Raw genomic sequence first — 20,178 nt, 5'->3', positions numbered from 1 at the left:
TCATTGAAAGATAACGTCAAAATTGTGACATCTGTGCAGGGTTGGCACCTCACGAAACCGATTGCGTCTTAAATGCCACAAAAATCGTATTAAAAAATGAAAAATCGTAGCAAAAGATGAAAATTGGTTATTACTTTAAATTTCAAACAAAACAAAAACATAACATTTAAATTTGAATATCATTTGTACTCTTTAAGGTATTATACTCTATTTCTTTCTTTTACAATGGCGTTTCCAAATACCGAACTGTTTAGTTCTAAACCCTTTTTGCAAGTTACCGCAAAACTTTCGTCATTAATAAGTAAAAATTTACTTTATTAGAGAATATCGATAATTTGATTTCTACGAAATATTGCAATAAGGCGAGCATAACCTTTTGTCTCTGATGAGCCGCTTTTTATAAAGGCAACGAATTTTTCCCTGTGTGAACCCAGTCTTAGGGATCAAATACACTGCCGGGACTGCCCAGAGTTGCATGTTGCATGTTGCGCGCTATGAGCTCGATAGTTTGCGCAAACTTATGTCAATTTGGGTATGTTCGAAACTAATTACCGCAATGTTGCAGCCTTGATGCTTTCTAGTTGATACGCTGATGCTCAACTCATAATCTACTGAAATTCTGTAGAAATACGTCAATAAACATTTTTATATTGCTCATTCTTAAAAAGCAACACTTCCGCATCTATTTAAGCTCAAATACACACAGGTAGAGTGAAATAAGTCCTCTTCCTATTTTCGTCTATTCTTTGTATTGAGCATTTTATTAGAAAAAAATAGTCGTAATTTGTGTTAATATCCTCTTTAATAAAGTTGCCCTTCTTTCTTAGCGGCCGTCTTCCCATGCTTGAATATCTCGCTTGCGTTCTACTTTTTTGCTCTCGCAAGTGAGATGGAGTTTCGTTGATTGGGCATTTGACAGCATACTTTTTCATTTGTAAAATGTCGCCAAAAAAGAAGATTAAAGTTTTTCAGGCTGAATTTTTATATTCCACCAAAATAAACATGGTTTCTACTCTAAAGAATTTGCCAAATAAGAAAATACCTGTCAAACAACAAAAATGTTAGTTGAAAGCATGCGAGAATTCGCAAACCGCTCGGTATGCAAGAAATAGTATGCTTCGTACTTTTTTCGGTCTACACGTGCGTCGTCAGGCAAGCGAGATTTTCCAGCACGTGAAGACAGCCAGTTAAGAATTATCTTTTATTTGAGAGTCTATTTGATTAGAAGCGGCAAGTTTTTCCACAGAAATGCACTCCGCTACGAATATGAACAAATTGCTGTCGTAGGATTTATGTGAACTCGGAAAAATTCCTGCCAAGCTCAAAATGTCGGAATTTAATTTTAATTTTAAAATATTTTAATTGACCATTGCGATTATGCTGATGGAAGGTAGAAGCATAAACTTATATTTTTATTTTTTATTATTTACTCAGGAAATTCAATTATTTCTCATGTAAATTTTAAACTTTTTAATCAGATTTTCATTTATTTATTCGTGTATCGCATTTTTTCCATACAAAAATTGCACTTACACTTACACCTTATTATACTAAAATAAAATTCTTAAAGTTCTGGTTAAAATGTTGAACATTTACATGAAAATTTATTGAATTTTCCTTAGTTTTGCACAAAATTTACAAACTAATTTTAATGTTTTTTTTGTAGTATGGACCAAATGCTTATAAAAAAATATTTTGCGAAAATTTTTCTGTGCCAATACTTTTTACCGTGAGTGTAAATAAAAGTTATTTTGTAAATTATAGAATATTTTATTTTGAAAAAAACTTCATTACTATAATTATTATTACTAATATTATTTTTAAATTTTTATTTCATATTCATATTTTATATCAAGGCATATAAACGTACAATATGTTGTTGTATAATATAAATGTATGTTATATAATTTATGCAAATTAAAATTATCGTTTCCTTATTTAATACAAAAAAAAATTAAAAATAAACACATACTCATATTTATATTATTATTAGAGTAAAAAAAAAACGGTTCACAAATCATTTAAATTTTAATATGCATACATATGTATAATGAATGCGGTTGTGCTCTTTAACTGCTTAACAACTGTGCCATTTCAGATTTATTTATGCATTGATTCCCATCTGTTAAATCATTTTACAATTAATATCTTTGAAGTAAAAATGTGATTATTTTGCTTTTTTTCTAAATTTCTGACGCTTTACACTTGGTGGTTTACTAAAAGAAATGCAAAGTTTGCGCGACTATTTTTATATATATATTTTTTTTAAGATTTAAATAAAATTTCAAACTAGAAGCTGTCGTGCGCTAATCAATACGACGTTTAATAAGAAAGTGAAAAAAATTAAAGCTTTTGTTTGTAAAGCACGAAACAAGTACTCATGTGTGTGAGACGCTTGCCTGCAAGTAATGATTAATAGCTGCGCCACGCCACGCCCACGCCAGTGACAAAACTCATTACATACCAATTGATTTAACTACTGCGCCTAAAACTTTGCTACCGAAAAAAGGCATTGTTTCGTCGTTTTCACGCACTCAATAGGTCAAATAGGTCATAACCATAACATAAAAAATTGTGATATAGAAAACTGTAGTTTTTAGAGCACTTAAAGCCAAAGTTTTTTGGGCACACTTTCCGGCGCAGTATTTAAATCCATTAATACGATTGGTTCTGTCATTGAGTGAATAGGGCAGTAAGCGCAAAAACGAACCAGTGATACTTTGAGCGTCCATATAAATTAGCACTGAGATGTTTTGTTTGCACCAAATTAAAATTTATAGAAAGTAAAAGAAATGTAGTAGCCAGTTTTTGTTTAAAAACTTTCAACATTAAAACAAATTTATTGTGTATGCATCTGTATGCACGCAGCCAATTTTTTAGTTTTAGTATAACTTTAAGTGTTATTTTTATTTATGGCAATATACATATAACTGCGAGAACCCTTAATGTAGGCATGTTGATTGGAGTGAAGCTGGTTGTGCAATTTTAATTTTTTTGCTACAACTAATTGTTTTTCGTTGCCATTTTCTTGAAAAGAAAATTGATTGCACACTTTTTCACTTCCCTATGTTTTCTGGTAGTATGTACTATCTAGTACATTTTCAGCACGCTTTCAACTGCTTACATATGTACTTGTATATACGGATTTTGTTCTTAAGAAAGTTTTTTTAAAATCAAAAAAACGCTTACATTTTTAGGCGCAAACATTTTTTACCTATTTTTGTGTTTTTTATTTGCACCCTTTCCTTTCCTAATGCATAAACGTTGCTTGTAGTATGTATGTTGGTATAATATTTTCATGTATGTATGTATATGAAAAAAAAACTAGTAAAACTATTACTTATTGGTTGCTATTTATATATATGCTTGTAATTTTTTAATTATTATTTTTTTATTTAACATCTCTTAGCACATTTTTTATTTGCGTTTCATGTGTTTTACCACCTCAAAACTTTTAGTTTTTTTCTGATTGCTTACAAAAAAAAAAATTTAAAATAAATCCATAAAAAATAAAATTGTTAAAACATGACACATTATTAAGACGAATAAATACTTTGCAAGCGCTAAAACAAAATTTAAAAACTACTCAAGCACATAAAATTGAAGCAGGAAATTTGAAATGATGGTTATGGCGGCATTTAAGAGCCTCTTAAACTGGACAAAGCAATTAAGAAAAAAGAAGTGTAAATTTGAAAAGGTGCAATTTATTCAAGATACAAATTGTGTGAAGACTTCTTAAAAATTATAAATTACACAGCCCCTCAAAAAAGTTAGGCGGGGAAACAGGCTAGGATATTTTCGTTTTCACCACCCAATTAAATACTAAAGAATCACACAAATGAAGCGTTTGAATTAATAAAACTAATTGAATTACACTAGAAATTTACCATATTGAACAAAAAATGAAAGGACCACCTGGTGCATATTTTATAACATGAGTGATCGGAATTTTTTGTATTGTCAGTAACAATTAGACAGATTGGTGGTTGTTTTGTTTTAATAAAAACAATTATCACCACCGCTTCAATTCCATGAGAAATTCCATTGAAAAAGTGACAAATTATCATAGTCGGGTTTTAAAATTGTCGTTGACAAAATGGTCGCTAGTAATAAGAAATGTTTATGTAATGCATATGTAATAATTGCATTTGCATTCTTTTAGTTTAAAGAAATATTCAAATTATTGAAAACTGATGAAATGCGCGCAATTACGATATAAACAATTTTACAAAATTCTCATGTGAAAACATTCCGACGGAGCTATGTGTTTAGTTTTATCGCTATTGTCGTGACAAATTTTTCAGAGTGACAATTGTCATCACATTTGTAACAGTGACAAATTCTTGTCACAGTTTTTATTACGGAAAAATATATGAAAAAGTGTAAAACAATTTTTGGCACCGATACAGAATTTGGCTAAAAAAAATTTTTTTGTGAGACTGTGTAATTTGTAAAATTAGCAAAACTCGTTCGCAGCGAATAAAAGTTCATTTGAAAATTAAGCGCTTCAACTTTTCAACAAAAGAAAAAGCTTTAAAATACACGAAAACGTGTTAAACAATTTACCGTTATAAGTAATTGTTTCTTTATGCAGGTTCGTTTCTGCTCTTAAAGCAAAATCAAAATCGATTTTTTTTTACAAATTGGTTTTACCTCTTACATACATTTAATTTAAACAAACTTTCAGTAACACCCCCCTTTTTAAAATTATTCAAAAAAATGCATATCAAAGGTATAATTTTAGTAGGTTTATTTTTATATATCTGGTATGTGGTTGTTGGTGTTTTCTGGGTATATATGTATGTGTTTGTGATTACTTTTGGGATGTCTTACAAACAATTTTTTGAGGTTAGAAATTAAAAATTGTATAAAATGCATTCCATTGCGATTGAATTGCATGATTCCACTGATATTTCTCGACAAAACTAATCGTTCTCTAAATTAAACATAATAAAGTGTTTCTTTACTTGACCAAGCACGCATTATCATGTATCTCTTAGGCGAGTTTTTTCTCTTTGAGGTCGAGAATATATTGCACAACACGGGCCGCTAGGGAAGTACCCAACTTTCAACTCGGCTTTCATTATGTTCGGACAAAAAAATTTTGTTAGACTTTAGTTCGGCTTCGACCAAAAAATTGTCGACGCTTTGGTCAATAACTTTCTTCGAATGGCAAATGGATTTTATGAGAAATTTTACTAAGGCAGAAATACACTCGGGAGGTTTACCATTGCCAGCCGTCGCAAATTTCATAAAAAATGTATGAATTTGACAAAAAAATGTGACAAATTTCAATTATAAAAAGCCGATATAGATAGGTAAAATTGGTAAAAGTTTAGTGTAAAATGTTAGCAAAAATGGAAATTAAAGACCAAATGTAAAATATAATAAATATGTTCAATATGCCTGGGATAGACTTAAAATCTTCTTAAAACTAAACTTTCAAATTGGCATGCAATAATTTTCAGTGCCTAAAGTACGCGACAATTAATTGGATTATGACTTTTAGATACATGATAAGGCAGCTAAGTTTAGAGTTTCGCTAAGTTGATTTTACACTCTTTACAGTAATTTACCGTTTAAATATATATATATGTATCTCTAACCTCAAATAAAAATTGCTAAAAGGTTGTCTGCAACAAAGCGCTCCTTTAAAAAAAAAAACAATAAAATGAGGCTGTGATGTTTCGCATGCAATAGTCTCAAAGATAATAAATTTCTTGGCTGATGAGACAGCTCACAACTATTGATGGTTGTAGTTTTAAATGTTGACACAACATTTGTATCCCTATTACCATTGCTAATCTTAATTTCGAGTGTTATTGCAGTGTCTCTTCCTGCCGTTGTTACTCCTACTTTTCTGATAATAGTTCTGATTGTTGTTGTAGCAGTGTTTGGCGTTTTTATAAAATGTGTGAAAAATAATGGTGGCAAATATTTGTTACTGTTGGTGGTTCGTTTTTTTAAATTTTAATTTAGATACCAGTATTGTTTTGTGTGTTCGTTTGTTTGTTGTTTTTGTATTTGTGTGCAGTGTTTTTATTGTTATTTTTTATATTGTTTTTTTATATTTTATTTTACGACTTTCTATTCTATTATGAGTGGTATGGCGTTACATAGGTTGCTGGGAAGATACCTTTCCGATTGCCAATCTCACCATTCCACCAATTCTCATCAGATCGATCTGTGACGGTGATAACATCGCCGCGTCTAAAGTCCAATTCACCAGATTCTTGTGGCACAAAATCGTATAATGCTTGAACGAGCATCTGTAGGGGAAAGAGAAATATTATTAAGTAGCTTAAAGTACTATATCTAAAAGCATAAACAGACGGCAGCGTTGATCCGGATCGACTCGGGAATAAACTGCAGTTGATCCGGATTAAGACCGAGTTAATCGGGATCAACGCTGCCGCCTGTTTAAGCTTTAAGCAATAATTAAACGCCTCACCTCTTCATGTATCATATCTCTTAATTTAACATCTTGTGATCTTGACACGCTTGCGGTTCGATGATATTCCACTAGCTCGTTGAGTGAATTGAATTTAACCACCCAAAGGAAGAATTTACCCTGTGCATCGCGTAAAACTTTAAAATGCTGCACACCATCGGGACATCTGTGTGAAAAAAATGGGCGTGGTAATGATGAAATTGCTTATGTAAGTATTTTGAAAATTTTATGCCTCACTTACTTGACTGATAGGGAGAAATCGCCAGGGCTGGACTCACTGATGCGAATTAAAAATGCGCCTTCGTGTTTATTTGAGAGCAATTTTTCAGCATCGGCGCGTGTGATGCGACCATAGTACCAGCTGTAAGTAAAACAAGGAGGGAATTTAGTAATTAATTTGAGAAAAATAATTAAAAAAAAAACACTAGGGGATTCGGTTAAGCGCCTAAATTTGCAAAACCCAAAACTCGTAAACACTTTTCATACAACCTCTGAGAGTTCAGCAAAGATTTGGAGTGTTTTTGAGTTTTAAAGCTTCAAACGTCTTAAGGGAATGCTTTTTTCGGCTCAAAGCGTTTTCATACTCACTCATGATTTTTCATTTCTATATAGTTACTGGGTATGAGACCCTCTTTACTGTCTAATTCGGCACGATACCAATTTGAATCGTCTTCCATGTTTAAAATCTGTAAATAAACAATGAGAGGGTTTAATAAATAAAAAATTATTTGGGGATACCAAATTCGAAAAAAGGTAAGAGATTAAAAACAAAATATTTTTATAGAAAAGATTTCATTAACTTGTATTTAGAATCAGCTAATACCCGAAAATTTACATACAAATATGCAAAATAATTTAAAAATGTTAAGGTTAGCAATATGTATTTTTTTTTTTTTTTTTTTTTTTNACATATTCAAAGCCAGATCCATTTGAAAGACGTTTTGTTATGTTCTGTAAGGATTTATATGAAAGGCATTCGAGACAATTTTTCACATTCAGATATCTCAAATATTTTAAATAAAGCCAAATGTTGACGAACTTTTTTAATGATAACTTACTTAAATAATGATAATCTTTACGTTACATACACAATTTAGACATATCGTTCAGATTTAGAGGATATGTAGCTCAAAAACGGTAAAAATTGAAACCCCGACTTCTGAAACGCAGCCGCTTTGGGATTGGTTGTTTATTTTCAAAATATAAAGGAGCCATATTTCAAAAGCTGCATTGTGTAAGCAAAGATAACAAACAGGGTGGGTAGTATGGAGCAAAATAAAAAATGCCATACAAAGAAATTATGGTTTTTGGACATTTTCGTTACTTCCAGCGTTGGTATAACCATGTAATTAGTATTTTGATAAAGCCATTTATTAAAATGGCTTTATTAGTCGTAATTATTCTTTCCGCAATAAAGTTCGCACTCTATTTTGATGTCAAGATTTATGTATAATGTCTTTACATACCAAAAAAACATGTGCTGACACGATCCTCCAGAGACTCTCCGCAGCTGTTAGTCCAATATTTATTCTTAGCCAACGTATTATTTAACACTCAGCTAAATTGGGTCATAAATACGAATTCATAAAGTATGATCTTAAGTCACATGAAGGGAAATTGACTATTCTGCCAACAGAGGAAGATTCGTGAAACGCTTTACGCCAGTTAGTATATTTTTAGAAACCCCCCGAAGCTATTATGTATTTGAATATTTGTTCATGAGTTATGATGTTGAGCCACGTGAAGGGAAATTCACTATTCTGCACTTTTCAGTGGCATTAGAAAAATTTGTCTGAACTCAGGACTAAATTGGCTTAGCAACAACTCAAAAGAGAACAAATTCAATTTGCCGTTCTCAACTGTGTTATAAAATAGGGTTTACAAATAGAAACTAAAAAACTTAGGGATCGATTATATTTCATAGTAATTTCGACACCTCAATAAAATGATTTTGCCCGAGCTTATTCTGGTAAAAATTCCCCTTTGGTGTTTTCGAGGCTAAAAACATTTACATAGTATGTAGCACAGCGATGTAAGCTCATTTGTGACACAATGCCGATTAGAACGAAGTTCAATTCTTGACTTGCTTAAAAACTTTATATTTAATGTTAGAACATTATGCAGGTTTGTAAAATGATTTGCATAACAAACGCTTGGTTTTTTTTGATTTGCAGCATTCGAAATAGGCTTTTTCATGATATTCTCTATTTTGTTACAAATGCGCTAATTTTATTAATGAGTTCGGCTCATGCATATGCATTAGTATACTTTAGAAAATTTTAATTGGAATGAGCCTTTTTCTATGACGATGCTACAGATTTGACAAAAAAGTGGCACTTAATGTAAGAGTATTGTCAAAAAATGATTAAAATGCAACATACATACATACATAGCAACGTAAGCATTTGCTATGAGAATAGACATTACTTGTCGAAATGTAGAATATCCGTCACCGGCAGCTGCGCTGACCCAAATGCATTGAGTCGCGAACAAGTACAAAGCGGTTGCCAAGTGACGTGGAGCTGACACAAACACTTAAAGGGAAAAAACATTGCAACGCGAGAATTTGTTGACAAAAAGTCATAAATAATTTTTAGTGCGGAAGCAAATTGAAAAATACATACATATTTACGATGCAGCGATTCGATGTGGACTTTAAGTAATTTAAAGGTCGTAAAAAATAAAAGTTAATTATATTTGGAAATGAAAATTGAATGTATAATATGAATAAATTTAGCACTTACAAGGCTTTGTTGGGATCATGAGGTGAAATCGATATTATAATCGATGATATCAAGAAAAAGTTATGTACATCATAATCGATATACATATGTATGTAATATTGAAAAATATTATCGATATTATAATCGATGTAAGTATGGTAAATGTTATCGACACCATAATCGAGTAGTTATGGAAAATGTTATCGATATAGTCCAAGTTATTCGATATATTAATCGCTGTCGGAATCGATATGGTTACAGATTTGTTATAGATATAATTCGAGTTATAGATATATTTATAGTTTTTAAATTGACATCGATGCATAAAATTTTAAATTTTAAATTAAAAAGGAACAATTTAGATAAAACTATAACAGGGCCATTCTGCCTAATATGGTAAAAGGTCTTTCTAAGACAGATGAAAGACAGATGACAAGATAGTAGTTCGAAAGGCGTTTGTTATTCTAGCGCAAAAGCCTTAGAAAAAAGCTCTCACATTCATCACTTCTGGTGGAAAGCTATTTTGAGGGAAAGCACTTGTATATCATTTAGCTCACCTCGCTCCAACCATCGCAATGACCGAGTTAGCAAAGTACAGCCGCGGCATTCGGAAGATCCGACCTCTCTGAACTTGGCAGGACAACTTTTTCTCAAAGCAAAAATTCCTATCGCATAATTTGCCGTTAATTATCCGTGAAAAGAATAATTTTGCCGCGGACATATTTTAAAAAATATCGAGTGCCCTGCTAACTTCCGTGGAAGTTAGCAGGGCGCCTTCTGAAAACCAATGAAGGAAACCAACTAAACCCAAACTAACTATCTGATAATTTGCCGTAAATTATCCGTTGTTTATCCGTGAAAAGAATTATCTTGCCGCGGAAACATTTTAAAAAATATCGAGTGCCCTGCTAACTTCCGTGGAAGTTAGCAGGGCACCTTCTGAAAACCAATAAAGGAAACCAGCTAAACCCAAACTAACTATCTGATAATTTGCCGTAAATTATCCGTTGTTTATCCGTGAAAAGAATTATCTTGCGGCTGACACATTTTAAAAAATATCGCGTGCCCTGCTAACTTCCTAAATGGTGCGCCATGTTTAGTTTCAAATGATCCCTAATGTCGTGCGAGATCTGATCACTCCAAAGGTTAGGTTTCAAAATCGTCTTCGTCCTCCGCCTTTTTGTGCCATTATTTAATGTATAGTATGATAACTCTGTTATCATTTTTTCAAAATTTCCTCTATTTATTGTAAAGGAAAATTTCTGAGTTTCGTCTACGGAAGCTACAGACGAATTTACACTCTTGTCCCTTGCACTCACTTCACTGTACATACTTTCATTGGCACCTTTTTTTATAAGTATTTATTTTAAATGGTATCTATCATTAACCACATATGAGTACAGAGTTGACGGGGCTAATTTCAAGTCAGTGGCAAGCCGCGTCCATATTTCATTTGAAGCACTTAAAATATGTCCATTTTGAACCAATTTTTCTTTATGAGAAACTATTTCTTTAATAACTGCACCTGAGTCAGCGAGACTCGGTTTTCCGCGACGACGTGAACTCATTTTAGCAAATAAACACTTTGTAACAACTTAAAGCTTGAAAATTTCGAGTCCACAAATCGACAGTACACACTGCGAGGCCGATCAATTTTAAAATAAATTTGCGCTACGAGTTTGCAGAACAGCCAACATTTAATTCCTAGCCATGCGACATCATGCACGGAACTAAATTTTTGAGTCGTTGATAGACATGCCTAAGCGGAGAATTTGCAGATGACCGATTCGAACACATAAAGGTTCATATTATGATTGCGGTAAACGTTTACATGCTTTTAGACCCCTTTTACTCTCTCCTCTCACCTCCCCTCTCTTCACACCTCCTTCTCCAACGAACCGAGCAGACTTGAAAGCAAGACTTTACGTGTCTAAAAGGCGTCTTACTTTTACGCTTGCAGAAGAGAGTGCGTTTAGTTCTACGCCATGTGACGCCATACGCGAGAGAGAGGGGAAATGTTTGCGTCTCTCATAGACAAACCTAACCAGGAGGGAGTCAGCAAGTGCTTAAAGAACGCAAACATTAGACGTCGGAGTCGACGACATAACTGTACGTTTACAAATATATGTACATACATATGCGCTTGGAGAAGAGACAACGGTTAATTCTTCGCCATGTGACGCCATGCGAGAGAGATCAGGACTGCCAATTTGGATGAAAGCGTGCCATTGTTGTGTTCGACCGAACGTTCGATTTCGGTTTCGCTTTGACGGTTAACCGACAATATTTTCATGTTCGTGTAAATGTTGGGCTTCCGCGAAAAAATAGACCGTAGATTTTGACTTCCACGGCAAGATTATTCTTTTCACGGATAAACAACGGATAATTTACGGCAAATTATCAAATAGTTAGTTTGGGTTTAGCTGGTTTCCTTTATTGGTTTTCAGAAGGTGCCCTGCTAACTTCCGTGGATATTTTTTAAAATATGTCCGCGGCAAAATTATTCTTTTCACGGATAATTTACGGATAATTAACGGCAAATTATGCGATAGGAATTTTTGGGCACGCGATATTTTTTAAAATGTTTCCGCGGCAAGATAATTATTTTCACGGATAAACAACGCATAATTTACGGCAAATTATCAGATAGTTAGTTTGGGTTTAGCTGGTTTCCTCAATTTGGTTGAATAATTCTTTTAAGGGATAATTTACGTCAAATTATCAGATAGTTAGTTTGGGTTAGCTGGTTTCCTTTATTGGTTTTCAGCAGGTGCCCTGCTAACTTCCGTGGATATTTTTTAAAATATGTCCGGGGCAAAATTATTCTTTTCACGGATAAGTTACGGATAATTAACGGCAAATTATGCGATAGGAATTTTTGCTTTGAGAAAAAGTTGTCCTGCTAAGTTCAGAGAGGTGAAGATCCGGGTTCTAGTCCGCGGGTAGCGCAATTTTTTCTATTTTTTAATGTATTTTAATTCAATTTTTAGATTTTATTGTTTTTAAAAGAAAAATATATATTTTTTAACTGCCCTTAATATTTAGAAACTTATTTTATGTATTTTTTGTTTTACTTTTATATTTTATAACTTTTTTTATTTATTTAATTTTTGGGATCTTATTTTTTCTTTTATTTTTTTAGTATTTTTTAATTTTATTTTTTAATTTTATTTAAATATGAAAATTGCACTTAATTTTTAGAAATTAATTTTATGTGGGTATTTTTTATTTTTTAATATTTTTTTCAAACAGATACGTCCAAATCACATGTATGCACATTGTGCGAGCTTTTACAAAAGAGCTTTGCTTTCTCACCGACAGTACAAAAGCTTATTTGCTTTGCTTGCCAATCAGTGTTTAGCAAATGGGTTCACCGTTATGGTTTTTTAAGCAAACAAAAATGATTCTTCCCACGCTTTAACAAATATAACTTTTTTTTCGTGTAAGTTTTGCTCAGTTCGCAGGGTAATCTTGCTTGCATAAAGTCATAGAATCGATGATCGTTGTTTTCTTAGCAAAGTGAGTATTTAGCATTGTTGCTAGCGCAATCTTCTTGGCTGATGGCATCACGTAGTACAATGTGTACTTTAAAATTTATTATCGTTCTACTACAAAATTTTAAATATTATGGACGTTACCTTAGTAAAAATATAACTTTGTGTTACGTTTGCAGCATTTTTTGTCGATGTGTTTTCAATACATGCGCAAAATGTGACTGCGAAAGTGTGCGTATTTTGGGGTAGATGTTTTAAAAAGAAAATTTTTTATTTAATTTAATTTTAAGGAACTTATTTAATTTCTTTTTTCTTTTTTTTAAGTTTGTTACTTTCGTTAATTTCATTTTATTTTCATTTTTAGATTTTATTGTTTCTTATTTCAATATTTATTTTTTGTTTTTTTATGATTTTTTATATTTATATTTATATTTTTGCCTTACTTTAATTCAATTTTCCTTTAAATTTTAGATTTTGTTTTAAAAATATTTATTTTTCCTTTTTTTTTTCTTTGTCTAATTATGTTTTAGATTTTATTTTTTAAGAAAAAGATTTTTATTTTTATTTCATTTAAGTTTTGAAAAAATTTTTATTTATTTTTGCTTTATTTTAATTTTGTATTTTCTTTTTCAAATATAATTTTCTTTAATGTATTACTCTTTTTGTTTTAAAAAGAATAACATATATGATGTTTTTTTAATTTAATTTAATTGAAAAAAAAAACTTATTTATAAAAGGTGAACACCATAACGATAAGATCTCCTCGTTAGCAGATCTTAGCATGTCATTCATGAAAGACACTAAAGAGTAAAGAGCTTTGAAGATAGTTGCCAGAATTGCCCAGTAAGGCTTGGGGGAGCCATTATGCCATAGCACAATACATTTTCCTACAGATCCCTGAAGGTTAAGTAGAGCTCTTGGGGATAGGAATGAAATGGCCAATATGCGGCATTATGGCTCTTCGCTCACCTATTGGGAGAATGTCTAATTAACTAGAATCACCAGCGACAACTACAAAAAGAAGCAGGAACGATCAAAGGCAAGAGGCCGAAAATTTTAAGAGTGCAGAAAGAGTTTCCTGGAAAACCCCCCCTCCAGGGGCTGCACCTGGAAAGCCGACTACAAGCCATCAGAAGCCTCAAAGAAAATCGGTGGGCGTGAGATCACTGGAAACTGGAAGAGGACAAATATTACAGAGCATCATAGGCACGTCACTTCTGAGAACGACAGAGAGTTGCTTCTGTACGGCAGGTTATACTCCTAAAAACGCAGACAAAGTAGGGACCAAGCAAGAAGATCTAGGGGTAATGGCACATCTGCATCCGCTGTAAAGCGGAGGAGCGGGAAAGTAGGCTACATAAAATCCTTGTTCTTGGAACATACATACATCCTTTCAGACATCGGCAGCAGGTGGTCGGCACTTCGAACCAACGGCTACGCGGGTTGGTAACGGACAGACTCCAAAGCTACTGTGAGGACCTAAGGGAACATCAGCTTTGCAGTGCTATCCAGAAACTATCCCGCGGAAGCGCTGAGTTCGAACGAGCTTACTATCCTAAAGGCAGCTACATACTATAATGCACGAGATTTATAAAGGCTTGCCGCATCCGTTGCCGTTCTGCGCAGTATTTTCCCGACCAAGAATGTTCCTGGTAGAATGCAAGAATGAAAGCACCGCAAAATTTTCTAGAAAGGTATCTACCAAAAGGCCAAAGAGGCCGAAATGGATCTATGCCATGCACAAAAAGCGGTGACCAAATACCATCCTCTGGCTGTACAATAGGACTGCTTAGGGTGCGAAATGATGGACTTAACATCTCAGCTGGATACAGACCCCCGCCAGAAAGACTATGGAGATCGCAGGGCTTCCAGCAAAGTCAGCCTTGCCTTCCTTCGAACCCACCATACACCGGTGGGCAAGAAGCAGCGTCTCTATCGCTAGGATATGTCCCCAAAGTACGGGAGCTGCTTGAAGTTTCAGAAGCTGAAGCGAGTGCGGCTTAAGGCTCTCGAACCTGGATGAGCAAAACGAGAAGTACGAATTTCATTCACAAAGTCTCAAATATGATTCATTGGACACATAATGTTCTTAGTAAAGATTCAGCGACATATTTTAATAGTAAAATCATATCATAGTAAATCATATAACCTACTTATAAACACAACAAATAGTTACGTCAGTTTTGTATAAAAAAGTGCCAATACTTGCGAGCTAGGAGGGAAGATAACTTTATTTATAAACACAATCTTCGCTGTTATTAGGTATCGTTTATCTCGGAATTTCCAGTTACATAACATAAATAACATCAATAAATTGTTAATTCTAGCTGCACGAACAGTAGTGCAACAGATAGAAAGGAAAGACAAAAAAATGTGTAAACAAGATAAAGTGAATTCACCGATTAATTTACGACGAAAGAAAGTAAATATGTGCTTAAGTGTGTTACTATGCTTGTATGCATGTATGTACATACATACGTATGTGTTCGATATGCATGCGAGCGTGCAACTATGCAAGTATGAATGAGAGTATATTTACTGATGAACTTAAGTAAAGAATTTGAAATTTTTAAACGTTTCTCACAATTGCGAAATTTTTTGCAATATTGCACGATTTGTGTGAATTTTGTAGTTAAACAACAGGAAGATTGATTGTATTTAGAAAAGGCACGTAGAGTAGCATAAGACTAAAAATTCGTCTAAAAAAATCATGGAAAACCGGTAAATTAAATTTTCGGTAATGAAAAATGTTGCATACAAATTAGTAGCAAGTAATTCGAAATCAAATAAAGTATAGCTTCATATATGTATTTATGTATACCTAAATAGAAACTGAAACGAATATATAGTTGACAATCACAGCATATACAGCATCACATAAAAGTAGTACCCTTGGAGAGGTTTTCTAACTTACCACGTCGTTTAATTTATAAGGTACAAAATTACTTACCGGAATATCTCCGGCTTTGGAACTAAAACGTGTCTACAATTTTTTATATCTTTGAAGGTCTTTGGAGGAATTCAGCAGGGCTTGTAATTGACCTGATACATTCTAGCTTGTCGTCAAATTGCGACTATTTAATACATATCGATAATTTAATGAAATTCAGAGGCATTAAAATCCGATAACTCAACAAAATTCGATAACTCGCCTAATTTCGATAATTTTCGATAACTATGCGATTCAAGGGCTCAATAAATATCGATGACTTTAAATATATATCGATATAAGTTGATAACTCGATAAACTTTGGATACCTCTGCAAATTTCGATAACTCGGTTAATCCTCAAGTAGGCTGAACCGCCTTCAGACGGTCGTTAACTAAATACCTTTTTAGTGCACCTATAATAATTTTTTTCTATATTCGTAAGGCACGATCTTTAGACAAAAATCGAACCTTTCCGGCGATGTAAATTTTAATCCGTTATGTCAATCCGTTTTATTTTAATCGGCAGTTGAATTACAGATTTTGAAAACACGGTTAAAGTAAATTATTTCTTGCTATTTAGTAATTTCGTAATTAAAGAAATTTTTTCTTTTGAAACATTTTTTGATATAAAAATTCGGTGGATTTCGTTGTTAAAAGCACTGTATTTTAATATAAGTGTTATAATTATGTCCCCATTCGAAATGGAGAAAATTGCTTTCGAACACGGACCGTCTACAGACCGGCTTGCCGACATGTAACACCCCAGTTTTGCATTTTTGACCGTCTGCAGACGGGATTGCCGGTTCGTAGGTCAACATTGTGTAAGAGAAAGCTGAAAATATGTGTAAGTATATCGGCGAGCCCGTCTCCATACGGTCTTGGTTTTTCTCCCCTGTAGGAAAAAGTTACTGTCACAGATCGAAATGGACATCATTTTTGGATTTCTCGTGCTAAATTCACCCATTCCTGAATTTTTCAACTCATAAAAAAATTGGCCTACTAGAGGGTTAATTTCCATAGCTTCGTATCTTTCGAAATATACCGCCGGCTACACTCTTGTAACACGATAAAATTGGTTAAGCAGTGATGACTCGATAAACTTATGTATTTTGAAAATTCCAAAATTTCGATTCGATAAATCGACAAATTTCAGTAAATCAATAAATATCGATAACTCGATAAGTTGAAAGAACTCGATGCATTACGATAACTCGATGAATTTCGTTAACTATATAAGTAATTATAATTCAATAAATATCGATAACTTGATAAATTTCATTAACTTGACAAATTTCAATAATCCCGAAAATTTCGACAACTCAAAAAACATTGATCAATTTGAATAATTCGATACGTTCCGATAAGTCAATAAATTTCTTAAATTGCTAGCTTTCGATAACTTAATTTCTTATGACCGAATTTATTTCGATTACTATAGAAAATTTGCAATAAATTTTCTTACCCTTTCAGTTACCCTAATTCTTTTGTACTTTTCAATGCTTTCATTTTCGTATTTATCATCAATTTTGTCTTCACTTTTTGTCCTAATCGTTAAATATATTTCTTCATCATTACATTTATCTTTATTACAAAGTTTAATTTCAAATACGAAGAAACTAAAAAAAAATGTGAAAACCGCTCAAATTGAACAGCTTGCAACAACTACTATACACAAATACGGAAATTTTGGAAAATGATTTCGAAACCATAAGACCAATATCTACAGAAAAATATCTAGCCCATGGTGTTCTTGGTTTTTAAATCAGATCGGTACAATCACCGAACGAAGGCGGCCAAAATTTACAAAAGGGTGAATATGAGGTCCGTTTGACTCGTACACCTTCAAAATTTTGAATAAATTACAAAAATGGCGAATTTTTTGTTATTTTTTCCATTTTTCGTAATTTCCTCGAAATTTAGGAGGTGTAGGAGTCAAAAGGACCTAAAAAGCACACACCACTTTTTGGTGCGCCGATGTAACCTTTCGATGTATTTTGGTTGTAGCAGTTTACTACACTTTGCCTAAGTCGCGCGAGTTTTTCTACGACGAAGCAGTGTTATTTTAACGATCTAATCTTGTGAAGATCGGTGAACTCCATAAAGTGAATTTATTTGCTAATTTTTACTTTTAATCCAAAATGCCTCGAATCTATTTTGCCTTATTGGTTTTGTTATTCTCGACCTGATTTCTGACTAACAGTAAGGGCCGTTTTCACCATCTCTGGTTAACACTAATCCCCAGTTAAACATCGTTACCGACGGTACTTACTCCATTCACTTCACATTGGGTCGGTAACGTCGGTAACAATGTTTAACTGGGGATTAGTGTTAACCAGAGATGGTGAAAACAGCCCTAAGTGTTACTGTAGAGGAAATATCTAAAATAAAACCGGTTTATCCAGTTTTTTCTCAATTTCCATTTCTCGCATAACTTGAAAACCGGATTTCGAAAAAAAAACGAGAATAATCGAACACTCTTGTACTTAGACAGTTAGCATGCAAACAGCTACTATTTAAATAATTATGCCTATAACTGCTTTAACGATAGTCAGCTTCAACAAGCTCTAACCTTTATCGTAATTAAGGAGCAAGCGTTGGCAATTTTTTCCCTTAAAAAAAAAATCACGCCTTAAACAACATAAATAAATTCACATAAATTAAAATTTCCGAACAAAGTGCGTCATCTGTACTAGTACACGTGGAACGCCTTCAATTGCATTCGAAAGTAATTTGAGCTTCAGAAATAAAATGGCAAAACAGTAAATAAATCACATACATATCTAATTATGTATGTATGTATGCATATTAGTGTGCGCTTTACACACAGTCAAAGTCAAAAATATCAATACCTAGACGTTTCTTTATTTATATTTTCCACATGAAAATTTTTCTTATTTTTTTTATAAAAATATAGTTAGTTCAACAGCAAAAACCAGCAGAATCAATTTTTTCAGTTTCATATATATCTCGGAAAAATTCAAGAACTACCAAAAAATTGTCATCAACATTTTCAACTTTTTAATTCGATTTCTTAGAAAAATTCTGGGTATGCAGTTTTGTAGCACATTAAATTTTAGTACTATAATAAGGTGAAAGTTTCAAGTCTATAAAAAATAACCGTTGATTTTTGAGATTTTTTTGTCGAGGGTGTTGCGCATTTTCTTTCATATAAAAACAGATTTTGTTCATGCGTTAAGAAATCGAACTGAAAAGTTGAAAATGTAAATTATTTGGTATTTCTTGAATTTTCCCTTGTTCTCGTTTTTTTCTGTAGAATGAATTATATTTTTATAAGAAAAAAAAGATTGTATGGAAAATATAAAAGAAGAAAATCGTCAAAATGTGTTCACATTCATATTTCGATATTCATATTTTTGACGCTGACTGTATGTATAAAAAAAAAAAGAATTTAAAAAATCGGATATCGGCAAGACGCTGTCTCCATCACGGCTACGCCAGCCTTTTTTTGCGTAACTTTAGGGCTCTGAAGGCACGTCTTTCGACTATCCGATTTTGCAAATTTTTTGAGCGGCTGTCTTGCTTTGCAGGTGGCGCACCCTAATCTACATACATATATATCTATATCTCTGACAAGAAAAATAAATCTTCAAACCACGTGCGATTACCGAGGTATACAGATGTAATGTATATTTCTGCGTTGGATGCGTAACTGTTTGGGTGTTTTTACGAGTATGTATGTATGTATGCCATGTAGGTGCGGTAAGCTACCAAACAGTGGCACCGCAGCCTCCCCCACATATTTATCACATTACAAAAGGCATTCCTTCATTTATCTGTTTATGCAGCTGTTTACTATGTACATAAATACATGCACTGGTATATACAATAGGGGTATTCTCTGAGTCTTGTAAAGCCCTTGCACGGTGCACGGATTGCACGGTTTGCAAAGCTGTCCCATACGAAAACCGGTATTTGCCGTGCAATCCGTGCAATCTGTGCACCATGCAAGGGCTTTGCAAGACTCAGAGAATACCCCTAATATTTTATTTTTGTTATAGCACTTGCTGCAGCAATAAGTACACATGTACATTCTTAGTAAATGAAATGCATATTCCAGAGAAGGGGTGGCAGATGAAACATAAAAATCTCCGTAAGGGTATTTAATGGGTGTAAGCGTAAATGAAGTGTAATTTATAAAGAAAAAATAAAAACTGAGAATAAACTGAAAACGAAAGAAAAAAGATAAACAAATCTGCGAAGGTCAAATTTAAGTGTTAAGTTGTATTGCTTTAAAGTTCACTGCACAGTTCTGCTGCATCAGGTGAAAAATTAAATTTTAAGATATCATTTAGGTATTTTAAAGGGAAAAGAAAAAATTAATTGCCGGGATTTAAAGTTAAAATGTGGTGACAGGTAATAAGGTCAATGGAAATAAGGTCAATTGACTTTATTTCCCACCCTGGTGCGAAATAAAGTCAATTGACATTATTACCTTTTCAAAAGCGAAATAAAGTCAACAAAAATTTGGAAATAAAGTCATTGACGCTATTTCCTCATTCAAATGGAAATAGCGTCAACAATGCTTAAAGTATGTCGATTCATAGAAAAAAATGTTGTT

At 33.0% G+C, this 20,178-nt stretch overlaps 1 protein-coding gene across 1 annotated transcript in view; it reads right to left on the bottom strand.

The window, feature by feature from the left end:
* Positions 1-2,117: 2,117 nt before the first annotated feature.
* drk (growth factor receptor-bound protein 2 drk) overlaps positions 2,118-20,178 on the bottom strand; it is a 57,751-nt gene continuing 39,690 nt past the window's right edge. The window contains exons 2-5 of the mRNA XM_017612840.1: positions 7,040-7,137; positions 6,693-6,812; positions 6,452-6,617; positions 2,118-6,269 (exon numbers count right to left, since the gene is read on the bottom strand). Of these exons, the coding sequence (XP_017468329.1) occupies positions 6,096-6,269; positions 6,452-6,617; positions 6,693-6,812; positions 7,040-7,137 (558 nt within the window). The 3' untranslated portion in view covers positions 2,118-6,095. The remainder of the gene's footprint in view (positions 6,270-6,451; positions 6,618-6,692; positions 6,813-7,039; positions 7,138-20,178) is intronic.

This window comes from Rhagoletis zephyria, unplaced genomic scaffold, assembly GCF_001687245.7.
Source record: "Rhagoletis zephyria isolate East Lansing unplaced genomic scaffold, Rhagoletis_zephyria_1.1 Rzeph_scaffold_00016, whole genome shotgun sequence".
Lineage (NCBI taxonomy): Eukaryota > Metazoa > Arthropoda > Insecta > Diptera > Tephritidae > Rhagoletis > Rhagoletis zephyria.
This window is presented reverse-complemented; position numbering and strand designations above follow the sequence as displayed.